The following is a 19688-nucleotide window of genomic DNA, read 5'->3' on the forward strand; positions in this document are numbered from 1 at the left end:
CAACCTTTCTTCAGTAAGGGGTTTTGTGAATATGTTAGCAAGTTGATCAGTGGGTATAAACTGTAAATCCACTATCCCTTTCTAAACATGGTCTCTTATAAAATGATGCTTAATTTCTATATGTTTTGCCCTTGAATGCAATGTAGGGTTTTTTGAAAGACCGACAACAACTTTATTATCATAGAAGATAGGAATTTTACTCTCATAGATGTTGTAGTCTTCAAGTTAGTACGTTATCCAAAGAAGTTAAGCACAACAACTTGCAATTGATATGTATTCTGCTTTAATAGTGGACAACACAATTGAACCTTGATTCTTACATATCCAAGTTGCCACCAATGAAGTGACAACTTCCACTATTACTCTTCCTTTCAAGCTTATCTCCAGCATAGTCAACATCACAGTAGCTTGTGAGTCCAAAATCTTTCGTTCTTTTAAAGCATAAACCAAGGTTATAAGTTCCAATAAGATATCTAAAAATGCGTTTAACAACAGATAAAATGACTTTCCTTGGTTCTTTTTGGAACTTTGCACATAAGCAAACACTGAACATTATATCAGGCCTATACGCTGTAAGGTATAACAATGATCCAATCATTGCTCTATATTGGGTTCTGTACAACTTTTTAGATTCTTCGTCCAGCCCTAGGTATGTGGTTGGATGTATAGGTGTCTTCATTTCTTTTGCATCATCCATGTTGAACTTATTTAGAAGTTCTGTCATATACTTGGTTTGAAGAATGTAAGTTTCGTTGTTTGTTTGATTTACTTGTAGTTCAAGGAAAAACTTCAGTTCTCCCATCAGGCTCATTTCAAATTTTCTTCTGCATCAGCTTAGAAAAATCCTCACATAACATTTCTTAGTAACACCAAATATAATGTCATCAACGTACGCTTGTACTAATATAAACTGTGAGTTGTAATTCTTATGAAAAAGGTTGTGTCCACTTTTCCTCTTTCAAAGCCATTTTCCAAAAGGAAAGAACTCAATTTTTCATACCAAGCTCAAAGAGCTTTCTTGAGTCCATACAATGCTTTGTTAAGTTTGAAAACATGGTGAAAAAGAGTGTCACTCTGAAATCTAGGAGGTTGTTCAACATAAACTTCCTCTTGGATGAGTCCATTAAAGAATGTGTTTCTTACGTCCATTTGATATAACTTCATATTACTATGAGCAACAAATGAATGTAAAATTTGTATTGACTTTAAACGAGCCACAAGAGCATAGGTTTCTTTATATCTATACCTTCCTATTGTGAGTAACTTTTGGCAACTTACCTTGCCTTGTTCCTCACAACCTTACCATTCTTGTCCAACTTGTTATAGAAGACCTACTTGGCTCCAACAACCTTGTTCTTTGGTAGCTCTACTAACTTCTTTAAACATCATTCTTTCAGAATTGGTTGAGCTTTACTAACTTCTTTAAACATCATTCTTTTGGAATTGGTCGAGCTCCTCTTGGATAACCTTCACCCAGTTCTTGTCTTGTATTGCCTCATCTATGTGTTTGAGTTTGACTTCTAAGATCAATGTAGTATGACCTTGTGATTAGAGTGATGACCTTGTTTGGACGCTTCCAATTGGATCACATATGATTTGAGTTACTAGATGGTTCTTTCTAATGTTTCGTCTAGTGGGTTCTCTTGCTTCTTCTTGAGGACCATCCATATGTTGGGTAGACATTGTAGCTTTAATATTGGTGTTGACTGATGCTTTGCTGCTTAAGCCTTCTTCTAGTCTTAATTCTGCAAGGGACTCATTTAGCTTTGATAATTATTTATCAGGCTCAGTGTCATTAAACTTCACATGAATAACTTCCTCAACTACCAAGGTTCTAGAGTTGTAAACTTTGTATGCCTTAGATGTTTCAGAGTATCCAATGTTGGAATAACCAGGAATCTAGAAAGGGGGTTTGAATAGAATCTTTTCAAATGTTTACCGATTCGTTCTTTAAGATTCAATTAAAATTAACCCCTCAATGTAATAAAGGTTTTCTTGCCAAAAGTATAGCCAAGTCCTTCCTTTTTAAACTTGCACTTTTGTTGTGAAAGAAATGCATCTAGATTATCTCTTCCCATTGTGAATTTGGACAAGGTTTTTAGCAAATATTCATTTTTTGATTTAGGTTCCTTACACATTTCACATTGGGAAGGGGAAGATGTGGAGATAGTTTTGTCATTGCAAGAAGAGTTTTCTAGTGCTTTTTCAAGTTCCTTATCTTTCAATTTCAAACTAGATAACTCTTTCTGACAACTTATTATTTTATCCACATGCCATCTCAACTTTCCCTTGAGAGAGTTATAGGCTTGAGATAACTTTTGAGCCTTTTCATGCATTTCATTGAAGGCATCTAAAAGCCTATCATAGATTTCATCAAGATAAATTTCAGAATCAAAAGTGCTTGCTATGCTTTCGACTTCACCATTCGCCATAAGATAGAGATTTTCCTTTTCTTCATTGTTTGAATCACTTGAAGTACTAGAAGCATTCTCATCCCATGCTATCTATGCCTTCTTCTTCTTACTATGACCTTTTGCCTTTTTTTCTCCTCCTTGTTGTTTCTTTAAGAAAATGGAGCATTCAGATTTCATGAGGCCTAATTTTCCACACTTGAAACAAGTAAAATTAGAGGAGTTTAAGTCATTCTTCTTAAACTTTTTCTTGTGTTGGAAGGATCTTCCTTTGGGATTCTTGTTCTTCATAAACTTCTTGAATTTTCTAACAATCAACGTTAGATTCTCGCTCTCTGAACCTTATGCACTTTCTTCATCACTCCCATCACTAGATGGTATGCAGGATTTTAGTGTTAAGCCTATACTTCTCTTCTATTTAGCTTCCTCTTCTACCATACTAGTCACGTCCATTCCATATTCTCTTAATTTTCCAAGCAACTTAACATGTGTTAATAAAGGTAAGATTTTTGGACTTGGAGATTGTCGTGACCTTTGTTGCCATGTTCTATTGAGGGACTTTAATATCTTTACATTCAACTCTTCTTTCTCAAACACTATTCCAAGGCCCTTAAGATGATTCACTATATGAGTGAACCTTTTTGGAACATCTCAAATTGTTTCTCCTTGTTGCATCTGAAAAGTCGCATACTCTTGAATGAGAGAATTCTTCCTTGCTCTTCTAATTTCCAAAGTACCTTCATGAGTCATTTGTATTAGATCCCATATCTCCTTTGTCATGGTACAAGCCTACACCTTGAAAAATTCATTACAATTCAAGGACAAGTGAATGATATTCATGGCTTTAGAGTCATATTCAGCTCTTCTAATTTCATCTACAAACCATAATTCAGCTCTATAGTTTTGCCTTCAACAACTTGGATTGGAATTGTGCAACCATTTACCACCACATTCCAAATGCCTTTATTAATAGGTTTTGTAAAAAATTTCATCTAAAGTTTCCAAAAGGGATAGTTCATGTCACAAAAGAGTGGAGGTTTTTTAATGGATGCACCTTTCACAAAATGGTAATTGATTCCGAGCCATATCAAAGTCTTTTGATAAAATCTTGATTAATTTTGAAGGCTCTATCTCTAGATACCAATTGTTGGAATAACCGGGAATCTAGAAGGGGGGTTCTTTTCAAATTGTTAACAATTTGTTCTTTAAGATTGAATTAAAACTAACCCCTCAATGTAATATAGGTTTTCTCAAAAACTAGATAGTAAAGATTTTTCAACAAAGAAAATAATGAATGCACAATTCTATGAAAAATAGAGTATTGTGGCCATTTTACAACTATTCGACTACCAAGATTGATTATCAAAGAAAAGGTTTAGAGAAAGAGAGAATCACAGACAGAATTCCCTACATCCAGAAGAATATCCAAGATTTATACTGGTTTAGTCCTTGAAGGACCTACATCCAATTGTTTTAAGACCCCTTAAAACTTCCACTAATAGAGAACCAAGTACAAGCACTATGCACAAGTAATTCCTTAAAATTCTACTATTCTCTTGAATCCTGCAAGAGAAGGATCAGGAGTTGAATCCCTATGAACTCACATAAACCCTTAATAACCCACCCTAATCAAGGTTAGAAATTATAAAGAAATTGAAATAAGATTGAATACACTTGAATGCGCAAATCACAATATCTTCAAGCCTTTCTTTTCTTGGTCAAATCATGATGAAGAATGAATGGATCTTGATCATCATGAATCTCTTGTTGAAATGCAGAGTGGATCCCTTAGATGACTCTCATAAAGTATTTTCAAAAGATTAGATCTAATCAAGAGTCAGTAAAGAGAATGAATAAGTGAGGGTATATATAATTTTAACAGAAAAAATGGATTTAATCAATTAACAAATGGGGTAATCAATTAATTCATTCAAATTATTCTTTGTTCTGCATTTTCAGAAATATGGCAATCGATTATAGAATAAGGTAATCAATTATCTTGTTTCACAGAGAGCTTCTCAAGCTAATATGATTTCTGGAATAATCAATTATCAAAGTGGCAATCAATTATTTTGAAACACAGAGAGCTCCTAAGTTTCTAGATACGATCTAATTGATTACAGTAAGTGGTAATTGATTACAAAACATAGTAATCAATTAATTCGATAAAACTTGCCAATATTTCAAGAGAGGTAAGTTTTGTTTCTTGTTCTAACACTTTGTAATTGATTACTTAAAATCAATAATCTATTACACAGTGTTGAACTTATTGCCTCATAGAAACTTTTTATATCTTTTCATGTTTGATAACCACAAAGCCTAAAACACTCAACATGCTAAGTCTAAGAACATCCAATACAAATTCCATAACTTTAGAAATATGTTTGGCATTGCAAAATTATTAAAACCAAAAGATCCTAAGACTAGTCTTCAAATCTTCAAACACTCTAATTCAACATCTAGAGTAGTCGTCCACTATGACAAGTTCATACTTCTTTCCACTTATGGATGTTGTTCTAGTTAGACCAAACATATCAAGATGTAACAACTTTAGATGTGTTGAGGTGGAAATAATGTTTTTACTTGAAAAGAGTTTTTGATTTGTTTTCCCTTTTGACATGCCTCACAAAGTAAATCATCCTTGTATGGCATACTTGGTAATCCTCTTACAAGGTTATGTTTCTATAGCTTTGAGATGAACCTCAAGCTTGCATGACCAAGTTTCTTATGTCACATCCAATGATTTTCTTTGATAGACAACAACCATGATACCTTTTTATTAGGCAGTTCACCCAACTTGATCTTATAGAGGTTGCTTATTCTCTTAGTAGAAAAAAGTAGAGACCCATCCTTGTTCAAGATGATACACTCATATCCATTATCACATAATTGACTTATGCTCAATAGGTTGTGTTTGAGTCCTTCAACAAATAATGCATTATCAGTAGATGGATATGAGTGTATCATCTTGAAAGTGACGGTTCCACCATGATAGGGAGTCAAGCTTTGGAACATACATCTTTCTCCTGTCATGTGTCATGAGCAACCACTGTCCAGGTACCATGATAGACATTTGCTTCCTGTTGTCAAGGACATATGCAACAAGAATTATCTTTTCCTTAGGTACCTAAATCTTTTTGGATCCTCTCTTGTTAGTTTTAAATACATTGGAAACACCTTTTATAGGTTAATCCTTGCATTTGGATGTCATATGTCCAACTTTACAACAAGGGAAGCAAACAACAATATCTTCATCATGAACATAAATTTATCCCCCATATTCATTTCTAGATTTATCGATGGGACATCTATAACATCTTAAGAGTTTGGCAAGACTTTTTGTTCCACCAACAAATTTGGCTAATGTAGACTTTAAGGTTTCAATTTCCTCATGAAGTTTTACAACATCTTGAGATTAACCCTTAAATTCTTCATTCTTTAAAAGTTTTTCATTTAAAACTTGCATAGATCTTTTGAGTTCTTCACATTCCACCCAAAGATTATATTTACTCTTTTCAAGATCCTCATAATCTTTGTGTGTTTGTGCATTCTCTCTCTAGAGATTATTTCTTTCTTCATTTTGATAATCAAGAAGTTCATTAAGTTCTTTCAATTCTTTTTGCAAATCTTTCAGTTTGTTTTTCAACTCCTAAAAGTTTTCTAATAGAACAAGTTTTTTCTTTAGTGATTGTCTCATTCTCTAGACTTAGAGCTTTGGACGAGCTTCTAGATGCTGATTTTGAAGATGAATCCTTGGAGGATGATGCTTTCTTGGTCTTCTAGACGCTAAGAGCCAGAGACTTCCTTTTCTTAAGTCTTTCATCTTTCTGAAGTTCTTGTTCATGAACTTAAGAGTTCCAAGGAGCTCTTCAAAGGACATGGTGTCATGATTCTTTAGGGCTCTTAAAGCTATTACATGCGGTCTCCATTTTCTAGACAAACTTCTCAAGATTTTATCAATATGATCATAATTATCAAAAGTTCTACCTAGAGACCTTAGCTCATTTAATATGGTTTGGAAGCAACTAGACATACATTGTATGTCTTCTCCTTCTGATGTAGCTCCATGTGGAGCTTGTAGGCCTTGGATCTTCTTTATCAATGGATTCCTTTGCTTCTTGAGGTCTAATTGCAGCAGAATGGAGAAGGAGAAAGATGAATGGAGACGCCACTTCAAGTAGAAGATGAGTCTAGAAGAAGCTCCCCACCATAGGAAGCCATGGATAAGAGCTTGAAGGTAGAAGAAGAATAATGAAGGGGGAAGGAGAGAGGGAGCATGAAATTTAGTGCCTCAAAAGAGGTCTGAACTTTAAAGTTTAATTCTCAAATGATCAAAGTTGAAAAAAATGCACACACATGGCCTCTATTTATAGCCTAAGTGTCACACAAAATTGGAGGGAAATTTGAATTTCTATTCAAATTTCACTTGAATTTGAAATTGAATTTGTCGAGTCAAATTTCACTAATTATGATTAGTGAATTTTAGCTATGGTTCAGCCCACTAATCCAAGATCAAGTCCAAGATTCTCTACTAAGTGTGCTTAGGTGTCATGAGGCATGTAAAGCATGAATGACATGCACAAAGTGTGACTATATGATGTGACAATGGGGTGTAGCAAGCAAATGCTCACCTCCCCCTCTAAAATTTAATTGGATTGGGCTTCTCCCAATTCAATTAAATTTATTTCCAACCACACACATCAAATATTCACTTAATGCATGTGAAATTACAAAACTACCCCTAATACAAAAACTAGTCTAGGTGCCCTAAAATACAAGGGCTGAAAAATCCTACATTTCTAGGGTACCTTACCTATATTATGGAGCTCTAAATACAAGTCCCAAAAATAATGAAACCTTAATCTAATATGTACAAAGATAAGCAGGCTCATACTTAGTCCATGGGCCCGAAATCTACCCTAAGGCTCATGAGAATCCTAAGGCCTTCTCTTGCATCTCTGGCCCAATCTTCTTGGAGTCTTTTATCCAATGCCCTTGCGGGGTAGGATTGCATCACCTTCCTCCATAGTAAATAGTTCATACTTATGTGTGAGGAAACCTAGCTTGTTCCTTTTTACCTGTGACGACCCTTCGTATGTTATGGCAAGGGTGTCCCACATCTATTTTCATCCACTGGAAAACATGAGTTGAGCATAAATCTTTGCTTTTGCTTTTTTGTCCACCTGTTTCTAGGGATATCATTTAGATCTTCATCAAATAGAATATGATTTCCATTTTCCACCATGTCCCACATGTCAATGCGCATGGATTCAAAATGTGCAATGATCCTCTTCTTTTAGTAGTCATACTTGATGCCTTTGAACAAAGGAGGTTTGTTTGTGGAATGTCGGTAACACCTCAAGTTTTAAGTATTAGGAATATACCATAAGGAGAAATTTTATTAGGACCCTTCTGTTATATTTTTTGTAAATATTTGTTATTATTATTTGTATATTATTGGTTTTATCCTAAGCATGCACTTGTGTTGTGATAGTGTGTATGTTTCTATACATAAGTGTATTTTGTGTATATTATTATTGTTGTTGTTGTTGTTGTTGTTGTTGTCTTTATTATATTATATTATATTTGGTGTTAGAAAAGTATTATATTAACTTCTTATAGTTAAAATGCTTGAAAAGTTGTCCAAGTCTAGTGTTAGTTTTATGATGACAATCATAGATAGACCACCTCATATCTTGAGTTATATTTGTTCGTTTGAGGTGTTTTTTACGTCGATGGAAAGATTTCTGAAAAAGCTACAATTCACTCACACACCTTAGAAACCAAAATCAACTTTTATCTTAGAGAAAATTAGCTCCAAAGTAGGTCACTTGATCATGAAAACACTCTAAGTCCCACATTGGACAAAATAACCTCATTGGCCCCTTTCTTTCCCTATATATAGAGGAGACCAACAAGTCTTATATGCACCAAAGAATTAAGTGGGCTTAGCATGCGTTAGGCACGGAGCCCCTCAGCTAATATTTTTATATTTCCTTGAGTTGTCAAACAAGGGAAAATTAGACGACTTGAGATTGTGTTTTAAATCACAACCAAGTTTTTACCATAGTAAGAGTTGTCATGGATATCGTGGTGGACAAAACCATTGGGTCAATGTGTTCTTGGGAGTGGTCACGAGATCGTCTTTCTTTTCTTTGTTGAGGAATTGCTTCATTTGAGGTTAGGGGGAGTGGGTTCTCTCTTTTTCTTTTGTTGTTTTAGTGGTAATAAGCCATAGGTAGATTGTATGATCTTAGGTTTTTTTATTATAGCAAGTTTATTTTCTTGGATGGGTTATGAATACCCTAAATCACTTTTTTTGTTATGATTTGGGTGAATTTCATTTTTGTATTTTTGATGTTCTTGAAATTGAATTTGATAATTGATGTTGGATGCACATGTTAATTTTCAAATAGAAAATGTTAACTTAGAATACCAAAACGTATTTTTAACTAATTGAATTAGACTTTGTGTTCTTCATAAGAGTTATAGCCATTGGTTTTATCTAGTTAAGGGATTTGATTTCACTAAAAAAAGATTTATATAACTCTAGATATTGCAAGTTTAGCGAGTAAAGGTTAAGCTGTCATAATTATGCGGTCAGTTTGTATTTTTCCTAATTTTAGGTTTCTAAACGATTGAAAGGAATTTTGAGGTCAACATAGAAGTTTTAGATAACTTTCTTATCTTTCTAAAAAGATAAGAACCAACTTAATAGGATTATTAAAACTCTAGACATCATTATTATACTCTATGAAGGTTATAGTAACGTAGGAGGAAAAATGAGTGTGTAATCTTGATATCATAATGAGTGGTAGTACGATGCATGGTATTATACATATGATTTGATGAATGAAGTGATGTGATGATATTATTTTGTAAATGAGTGAATGTGCTCATGATTGATATTGTGACGAATGCATGATGTCCACAAGTATATGTGAAAGTAGTATGTCATGGTATACGTATGTGTTGCAAAAAATGTTAGAAGAACCTATTCTTGCGGGATAGGAATCTCCAAGGGAATTCGAAAATAAACCATGTGCATATGTTTTTGGAAGTGAAGGATGCTTATTGTTCGACCAGAATACTTGATTACTCCCTCTTCCAAATTGGTATTACTTGTTTTTATATAGGAGTGGCTTATCGGCAAGCGCACCGGGTCGCCAAGTAAAATAATTAAAACGGAATGAACCGAGTATCGAACACAGGGAACTTGTTCATTTAGCAAAGTTTTGTTAAGTAAGAAGGCATTTGCAAACAGAAATTAATGATTGTGAATTAAAGCAAAATTATGTTTTATCCTAAGTAAAAGCAATAAACGAGAACAAGTAAGTGTGAAAACAGATATCTAAAGGCATTGGGTCCTCCTACTGAGTAAGTTGATGCAATTAAAGATGTTTTTCTAATTAAAGATGTTCTTGTGTTCTATGCTAAGGAAAATAAATACCAAACACCGATTCCTCCAGAGTTTGGACTAATTTAAATCAAACTTCGTTCGCAGATCCCTTTTGTTGAACTTAGCCTAATTTAAACATCATTATACCCACAACATAATAAAGAAAACTAAATCCCTGCACACTATCCCTAGCAATGCAGTTATTCAGTCCCTGCTCTACCAAGTTCTAAGGAAACAGTGCATTTCCCAATGCTAAAGTCCCTAACAGCACACACAAATGGGTGATCAAGCCACAAGCATGCATACAATAAGCATAGATAGAAGCAATAAACACATAAAACAACCTTAATTAGATATGAAAAAGAGTTTCCATCAACTACTCAGTAAGAATCCCCAACTGAGGATTTTAGCCTTTCATGGCAAGGAAGCTTCTTTTACACTGAAGAAGAGGAATCAAGAGAAATTGTTTGCTTACAAAGGAGTGGGGATGTCTCCTCCACCTCTAGGAATCTCACAATCTCTCAAAAACTCACTAATCTCCCTAAAAGATGAAAACTTGGCCCCTTGCTCTGCTCTATGCTCTTTGAAATTCACATTCTTCAGGCCTCTCAATTGTGTAAAGTTCTCTTTTCGGCTCCCCCTTTAATTCTGTGCAAATTAGGCTTAAAAAGGGCTTCCTGATCTCGACGTCGTGCTTAGCGCCATTCTCGCGCTTAGCACGAGTAAGTGAATTTGAGCTTAGTGTCAATCTCGCGCTAAGCCTGGAAAGCGACAGACGACTCGCTTAGTGAGCTGATAACGCGCTAAGGGCGTGCTTGCATAGTAGATGCCTTTCTAGATTCCCCTTTACTCGCTAAGCATGTTGGTGTTGGGCTTAGCCGTTGATGCGCGCTAAGCGCATTGAGCTCTCTTAGCGTGATTACTCATTTGACACTTCTTCAAAATAACTCCTTTTTGCCTGAAATTAAAGAAAATTTAACATTAATTCCATGTAAAAGGCTTCTACTAAGCAGAGATCAAAACAAAGCAATTTTATTTACAATCTTACCAAAAAGAACCATAAATTGGGAGATTTATATACATTTTGGAAAACTTTTCTATACAAAAGTTAGTCGTAAATGGCTACTAACACTTATGAACCTAACTAGGGAGATCATGAATGAGTTGACGTATGACTTTGACCTTGGGGGTGCAACGATTTGGAATTTCCTTTAAACTCATGTTGATCACATGTGTTGGAGTATCCTAGTAAGGCCGGAACACCCTAATGCGCCATCGACAGTTTATTCTCAGTGAGAATGATAGTGTCGGGTTGCCCATTGTGTGACAATTCATTGACTACATGTACTCCTGGGCTACATTCACAATGTTTTCCAAAATGATACCACATGTATATGAGTCTACGATTCTAATCTGTATTGCATTTCGTGTGTGAATTTGTGTATGGAATGTTTGATTTGGATGAGGCATGATTGCGTTGTGAAACACAATTATTTATAAATGTATCTTATATCTTTATGACTTCCTTAATGTTTTAAATTTATTGTGAGATGTATCTCACTCACCGTCTGTTTGTCTTATTTGTGTTTGGGCTGAATGTCACCCTTGCAGATGAGTCTCTGTAAGGTTATGATGAGGATGCTACATGAGAGGTTTAGGTCTCCACTTTATATTACTATTAATTTTAGGGTTATGGATGCTTTGAAACAATGTAACATTGGGACATAAGTTTTACTCGTTTATCTAAAGATTAAATTAATAAGTAGTTTTTCACCATATTTTATTTAATATGGTTTGTATGTACTTTGGAGTGCCAAAATTTCTTTAAGTGAACGATCCATTACGGGATCATCACATAGTCTTGAATTTGACCATTGTCTCAGAGTTGAAAATGATGCAACGTGGCGCACTCTGATTGGAGAGGAAACAAATAATAATACAGACAATTGCATGTGCTCCTCTTCCTTATGAAAGCGACCATTGAGGAATATTCTGCAAATTTAAAGGATGTTTTTTCTTCTTCTATCATTTATTCACCAAAAATATATTTCCAATATTACTCTCTCCCATTAATAAATATCATACATTATTTTCTGTTCTTATTCTAATTAAGGTCAATTAAAACCTATTTTTTCATTTAATCACCAAAAATATATTTTCAATACTACCCCACCTACTTCCTTATAAAGATAAAGATAAAGATAAAGATATATTTTCATTTTTTTCAAATTACATTTAACTAAATTCCTAAACCCATCTCCTAACCCTAAATTTGTTTGTTATTGGTGAATTTGCCTAAACTTAAAAAAAAATTAAATAAATATTTATATATAAGCGTTTTTTAAGAAGCAAATATTAGATCAATTTATTTAAATTTATTTGTTAAAATAAATGCTTATTTTAATAAAATAAGCAAAAAAAAGGGTTATATAAAAAGTGTTTATTTGGAAAAAATCAAGTTTAAGCAAACTCACCCATTTCTTCTTAAAATAAGAAAAAAATTGTTTCTTAAATCAGTTTAGATAAACACATTAAAAAATAAAAAAAATATTTATTTTATAAAAATAAAATTTTATTTTAACAAATAAATTTAAACAAATTGATACTTATGAGAGATTGATCTTATTGCCCCTTCAGATTGCACAAAACACTTTTCCTCCTTCACAACAACTTCGTTTTCCCCTCCTCCGATATGATGACAACTAGTTCAATGACGTTAGCATCAATTTGAAAATAGATATGATACAATGATTTAATCGAACTAGTCATATGTTCTACTTCTGATATTCCGACCGGCTTGTTTCGAGTTGAGTAGCATGCTACGCCAAGCAAAAGGCATGGCATATATGCAAGTTAATCAATCAATAAATCATATATAACAACACATTTTCTAGTGCAGTGCCTTTCTAAATTTTTTAAATAATAAAAATTTAAAAATTAAATACAGTTAATAAAAAATGATAGAATAAAAAAAAACTAATACTATAAAGTAGTGGGAAGTTAAGGTAAATTAAAAAAAAAAATTTAAACAATTGTTTAAAGATAAAATTATCCAATGTAAGTGGAAAATGATTAGTGGATGATTATCTAATTTGGTTAATGAGTTAGTTTTAATCTGTATAATTAAATATGATTAATTTTTTTATTATTTTAATATCATCAAGAATAAGAATAAAATGATTAAAAAAATGTGAAAGTTGTATTTCTTTTATATATATTGATATAATTTATTAACATCTATAAAGTCATGAGTAAAACTGATTAAATTAAAAATAAAACCCACACTAATAAAAGATATATTTAAGTGAGTTAAAGAAAATATGGGGAACGTTTCTCCTATTTAAATGATTTCTATTATCCTTCCCCAATTATTAAACTGATCTACAAATGTAACTGGAACCACAATTTCAAAACTTTGCTAAGGCGACTCTTAAAAAGTTCAAGCACTAATTTTTACATGCGTGTCACCCCATGTATATTCCCATGCCAAGACCCTCAGTAACTACATAACCGTTACAACCCTCAAACCCCATCTTCCCTCCTTCGCAAAAACAGTTACACTTATTTCTTTCTGCGCTCATTTAAGACATCTTTTCTCAAACATCACCCCATCAAAACACACAATGTTCCGCATAAACAACACCCTGGTCGGAATCCTCCACACACTCCCCTTACTCCTAAGTATCGCCGCCATGGGCGACTCCGCCTACATCCGCGTCCACGGCGACTGCCAGAAGGTGCTCCAGTACCCGCTCCTCTTCGGCGGCCTCTTCATATTCGTCATCTCCACCCTCGGCCTCGTCGGCGTGCTGTGCCGCGTCAACGCCGCCCTCTACCTCTACCTCCTCGCAACGTTCTTCGTCATCCTCGCCTTCTCGTCGTTCACCATTGTAGCGCTCTTCGTCACCAGAAACAACGCGCCGGATCGGGCGGGGCCGTCGGTGGGGTATGGAGTAGGGGATTTCTCGCCCTGGCTGCAGCACTACGTCACCGACCAGCGAAACTGGGACGTGGCCCAGAGTTGCTTGGTGCAGAAGCGCGTGTGTCACGGCCTCGCCGTGGACGCTAACAATAATGACTCTCTCGCTTTCAAACGGTTAACTACCACGCAGGTTTGTAACGGTTCCCGTTTTGTACATGTCACGGAAAAACTCAAACTTGCACATTTTGTTTTGAAATAAAGCAAGAAATAATGGTAGCTTTTGTTTGTTAAAACCAGATACCATGCATGTCACTCTGTAATCTCAGGGTTTTTTTTGTTTTTTTTTTTTAAGGTGCTATTCAGCACGAAAGAATATACACATTATTTCTTGCATAATTAATGTTGATTAAAGTAATTAGAAAAATATAAAAGATGATAAAGCATAAATCACCTTTCGGCCGGGTATGTTACCAAAACTGATTCGTAACCATTAGTATTTTTTCTTTTTGAAAAATAGTATTTGTTACGAATGTGTCTTGCGTCAAAATCACACGACTTGTTATTCGAATCAAATTCTGTGTTTGTTAGTTTTTTTAATCAGGATTTACTTTAGAAAACCACTAACAGTTTATTTCACTTTTTTCGTGTTTTTAGTTTTTGTAACTAATATCACATTTCTTTTATTTTTTTTCCATAAAGATTCACAAATTTTAACAGTTAAATAATTTCTATAGTGTCACTGTAATATATGTTATATGGTAATTAGATTGTTGAGTGTTGATTATATATATATATATATATATATATATATATATATATATATATATATATATATATATATATATATAATTAAATTCTTATATGGTCTTTGTCCAACTGACCTCAAATAAAAATGGGTTAATCAACCCCATCTTTAATAACCAGAATATAAATAATTTTCTTATATTTTGAATTATATCATTACGACTATCACATTTAATATATTATATTTAATTTTTATTTCTTAAAATTTTATAATTGTTAAATAAAAGTTAACAATTAACATTATACTAAAATGCATAAATATATGTAAACAAATTATACATATTAAAATCTTAATAATAATTTTTTTAATTGATTATAAAAAAATTTATTCTTTATTCACTTTAGGTAAATGGTTTTTATTTATTTTAAACTTAGAAAAAATAGTATTAATTTTTTAATTGATTGAAATATATAAAAATTAACTTTAGGTAAATAGTTCTCATTTTACATTTGACTTTACAATCTAATTGTTTTTATTATCTATATTTAAAATGTAAAATAAGAGCTATTTACCTAAAATTAATTTTTATATATTTTAATAAATTTTAAAAAATTAAAATTAATTTTTCTAAAGTTAAAATAAATTAAAATTATTCACCTAAATTTTTTTATGGTAGTTATTTACCTAAAGTGAATAAAGAATTTAGAGTTTTATAACTGATTAAAATACTAATTATTAATATTTTAACATTTTATACTTTGTTTACATATATTTACATATTTTAGTATAATTTTAATTATTAGTTTTTAATTAAAAATTAAAAAATTTAATTTTATACATAAATGGTATGAAAGTAAATAAGTGATATGCATTAAATGATTATTTAACCCCATTTTTCCTTGGGGTTAATTAGACAAATGCTTTTATAAAATGTTGAAACTCGGTTGTAAATTTTTACTAGTTTAGAAAATTCCTGTGTATCTTAGATTTCCTAATTACCTTCCTCTGTGGCTTAGATATGATTGAGGCTAAATGGAATAACGATTAATTTTTCTATTTCAATAAATAATAATTCGCGTGAATGGAATAGAAAAAAGAATTTGATTTTTATGCATTATCATTATAAAAATAGATAATAAATTTTGATATTTTTCATATTCCTTTCTTTTCTCTTGTTATATCTTTTTTTTATTGAATATTTTTGAATCGGGATCAAAGTCAGTAACATACTTATTTTTCTTTCTATCTATTTTACCCCCATTTTTTTTATTACATTACTTATTTTTTCCTTCTATCTTTTGTTATATTCATTCAATTTATTTTTTCATTACATAAATTTCTCCACACAGATTGGGTGCTGTAAGCCACCGTTGCGATGTGGATTCACAAAGAAGAACGCTACGTTCTGGGAAGCGCCAAAAGCGGGTCCATTAGCGAATGACACTGATTGCAGGACATGGAGCAACAGACAAGACAAACTGTGTTTCAACTGCGATTCGTGCAAAGGAGGAGTGCTGGCCAACATCAGAAGCCAGTGGAGACATCTCACCATATTCAATACATGCGTGCTCGTGCTCGTCACCACCATCTATGTCTTGGGCTGCTACGCCATCAGGAACAATCGGTTGGAGTACTCCAACTACACCACCCAGAGAAAGATCAGAATGAGAATACCCTCCACAGTAATTTGACCATTGAAGCCATACATGCGCTTTCTCATTTGTGTGCATGTTACTATATACTATACTATTACTAGCGAAGACGTCTCTAATGCAGTAGTACGTATTTTATCTTATTTTATTTTCTCTTTCCAGCTCGTCAATTATCTTATCAATACTTGTCTTTTTCTCTTCCTTGTTTAAAAATTTAGAATAATGATACTTGAATATTTCTTTATTTTAATTTTTTTCTAATATCTCTTATTTATTTTTATTTGTTTCTTTTTAGTTATTACATCATAAATCCTCTTATACTTATATTATTTTTTCTCTCATTAGGTGTCTAATAGTATTGGGGTTGATTTATCTTTTTCCAAAAATTTATACATAAAATGATATGTACAATATATATATTTTCTCTCTTTAAGGATTCTCACTAGCAGTGTTTTAATTTTTCACCATTTATGGGTAGCAATTAACATTCGAAAATGCTCCACGTAATGGTTTTTTTGAATAGGCTTAGGTAATAGACTGATAGGCAATACTTATCAATATGGTAAGCGGTAGTAGCATGCCAAACTCGTGTAATGATTTGTATACATATATAAATGGTAGAAAAATTGTATTATAAAAAAAATTGGTTCAATAAAAAGTGACAGGAAGGAAGAGAAGAAAAAAGTGTGTGATAATTGTTAATGTGAGAAGAGAGATTAAAAAAATAGTATTGTAAAAGGCGTTATGAAAAGATATAGTGTATATATAAATAGGTTAAATTAGTCGTTGGTCTTTTAATTTATTTTTTAGGTTTGATTTGGTTTTTTAATTTTTTAAATTAATTTAATTTGATTTTATCGTCTAGATTAGGCCAATATTATTAAAAAAAAATCACACTTTGTGGCTACTTAAACTTATTTAGTGATGATTTTGAACTATCACAAAACGCTCATTTAGACGTTAGAATCAAATTTAGAAGACATGAGTATTCAAATTAATTTAGTCAGTGAGACCAAATTGATTTAATTTTAAAAATAGAGAATCAAATTGAACTCAAAATAATTAAAAGATTAAATTAAATCAATTTTAAAAATTATAGGATCAAATTGAACCAGAAAAAAATATAGGACTAAGTCCAACATAAAAAATAAATTACAAAAAAAAATTAATTTAACCTATATAAATATTACAAATCTCTAACTAAAAATTATGCTATTTGGATTCATACTACATTTTTTATAATATTAATTGATATGATCTTAATATAAATTTTAAAAAAAGTAAAATGGATTTTTTTTGGTAATACAATAAATAAATGAGTAAATAATGTATCTACTGATAGTGTGAGAATTTTATATTATTATATTCAATCACAAATTGACATAAATTTGTTAATTTTCACAATAATTAATTACCTTAATGTTATATCAATGATAATTTCTTATTGATTGTGCAATTTTTTATATTTAAGTTCTAAATAAATAAAAATTGATTTGTTTTATGATCAAATTCTATTTTTTTATATTCCTATTTCCAATAAATATGTCCCTATACTTGATTAATAACCTTTGAAAGACGTGAAAAAAAGTTTAAACATGATAAATGAAAAAAAAAGAAGGAAAAAAATGAAGTGGAAATTAAGGGTGTTCAAAACCGAACCAACCCAAACGGAAAACCACAAACCGCAAAAAAAAAAAAAAAAAAAAAAAACTGAAATCCAAACCAAACCACGAGTTTTCGGATTAGTTTGGTTTTTTTTTATATAGAAATCGAGCGGTTTGGTTCGGTTTCGGTTTCAAGCTGAAAATCCAAACCAAACCGCATATTTACATATTATATATTTTTTTAATTTTTATTTTAGTACGTGTGACATTACCCATTAGGTGCAGATTGTATTTCAGTTTCACTATTTGTGTTTCACTTATTTCTGTGTTGCGTTTCACTTACACATTACTGACTACACAATTCACGTTTCACTTACCATTACCCTAAACCCTAATATTCTTCTTCTTCTTTCTACGAGTACCAGTGGGCAGCGGCACACCTCAAAACCCTAACCTTATTCTTCTTCTTTTTACTTGAATTATTTGACTGTTTTATGTTTTTATACTTTACTTTCTTAAGGAATATTTAGATCTACAACATGTTAATTTTTATTATGATTATAAACAAGATTTTATAATTAAAAAAAACTGAAAAAACTGTCCAAACCGCACCGCATAGATTGATTTGGTTTGGTTTGGATTTTATTTTTAAGAAAATCCAAACCGAACCAAAACGTATGTTAATTTATTGTTTGGTTCGAACGTAATTTTGAGAAAAAACCACCCAAACCGCACCGCGAATACCCCTAGTGGAAATGAGATAGAAGAAGAATTAAATGTATGTTTATAATAATCCAAATGAGATAGAAGAAGGAAGGGTGTTATTTCTATTTGTGCCTTTCTATTTATAATTGAAACCCAAATGTTAAAAGCTTTATTTTGGGTCACTTACCGTCTTAATAACTATCAAGGAAGTAATTTTCGAAGCCCATTTCAATATCATATTACGTTACAAATAATAGTGCACATGTTTGATAGAGATTTGACAAGTTGAAAAACAGTCAAGCACTCGAGAAATCCTCCCTTAAAAAGCTACCTCTCTTGAGGCTAGAACAAGCCACCTAAGTACTCTTGAGCATACATTCTACTTGATGTGAGACTTAATTTAAGAACCCTATGATACCCAAGTTCTTATCATACACCATCCTTGAGAACCAATGTCTTTATTGATTGTATTTTACTGACACTTTATTCAACTTTTTCAGTTAATCATTTTGTAAGTATTTTTTTTAAACATCCACAACCAGTTATGATAACAATTGATGATAAGCACCCCCAAACAGACTTTGTTAATATCCTATACTACTTAATGTGCAACTTAGGCACCCTATAATACCTAAGTCCCTACCATTTTTTTTATCAGCCCTAAGTCCCACCATAGCAATGAGACACCGACAACCTTATGGCTAGATTGTCGGTTAGATTCTGTGATGTTTCAAGTCAACCTTTCTCCATATATATTTATTTTTGAGACGCTGACAATCAGCTTAATAAGCATCTAAGCACTTGGAGAACCATCCCTTAAAAGCTAGTTGTCAAGGGGAAGAATACAATCAATTGCTTGCTCCACCAGACATATCCCATACTACTCAATGTGAGACTCAAACACCCTACCCTATGGTACTGAAGTCCCTATCACAAGTTCACCAAATCAATAGGAAACCCATGCAAGTACAACATGCTCACATTGTTTATGATAGGATAGCTATGCTCCCTATTTTGTTGACCAATAGGAATGAAAGGAAATGGTGAGAGTACACAAACATTGAGCTTGCTTTGGGAAAGAATACAATACAAAAAGAGTAACATGACAAACAAGCTTCTCTTATGATTGTCACTGTCGATTCATAAAACAAAGAGGCTTAAAGCCTTACACAAAAAAGATGTGATAACTTGAACTTTTGAAAATGTCAACGTATCATCATACAAATGACAAAGTTGAGCTTAGCTGCATT

The 19688-nt window shown here is 32.3% G+C and overlaps 2 protein-coding genes across 2 annotated transcripts; one reads left to right on the top strand and one right to left on the bottom strand.

Annotated features, from left to right (window-relative positions):
- Nucleotides 1-316: 316 nt before the first annotated feature.
- Nucleotides 317-802, bottom strand: LOC114410693 (uncharacterized mitochondrial protein AtMg00810-like). Its single transcript, XM_028374640.1, has one exon. The coding sequence runs from the start codon at nucleotides 800-802 to the stop codon at nucleotides 317-319; it is 486 nt and encodes a 161-aa protein (XP_028230441.1).
- A 12409-nt stretch (nucleotides 803-13211) lies between these two features.
- Nucleotides 13212-16286, top strand: LOC114408150 (tetraspanin-11-like). Its single transcript, XM_028371249.1, has 2 exons — nucleotides 13212-13922; nucleotides 15827-16286. Exons 1-2 carry the CDS (start codon nucleotides 13434-13436, stop codon nucleotides 16166-16168), a joined length of 831 nt encoding a protein of 276 aa, XP_028227050.1. The 5' UTR covers nucleotides 13212-13433; the 3' UTR covers nucleotides 16169-16286.
- The last annotated feature ends 3402 nt before the right edge of the window (nucleotides 16287-19688 follow it).

Source organism: Glycine soja, chromosome 4 (genome assembly GCF_004193775.1).
Source record: "Glycine soja cultivar W05 chromosome 4, ASM419377v2, whole genome shotgun sequence".
Classification (NCBI taxonomy): Eukaryota; Viridiplantae; Streptophyta; class Magnoliopsida; order Fabales; family Fabaceae; genus Glycine; species Glycine soja.

Bases quoted from the DNA above. Each gene is read 5' to 3' on its own strand.
- LOC114410693 (XM_028374640.1), bottom strand. From the start codon at position 802: ATGGGAGAACTGAAGTTTTTCCTTGAACTACAAGTAAATCAAACAAAC.
- LOC114408150 (XM_028371249.1), top strand. From the start codon at position 13,434: ATGTTCCGCATAAACAACACCCTGGTCGGAATCCTCCACACACTCCCC. The intron at 13,923-15,826 runs GTTTGTAACGGT...TTCTCCACACAG, and splicing joins AACGGTTAACTACCACGCAG to ATTGGGTGCTGTAAGCCACC.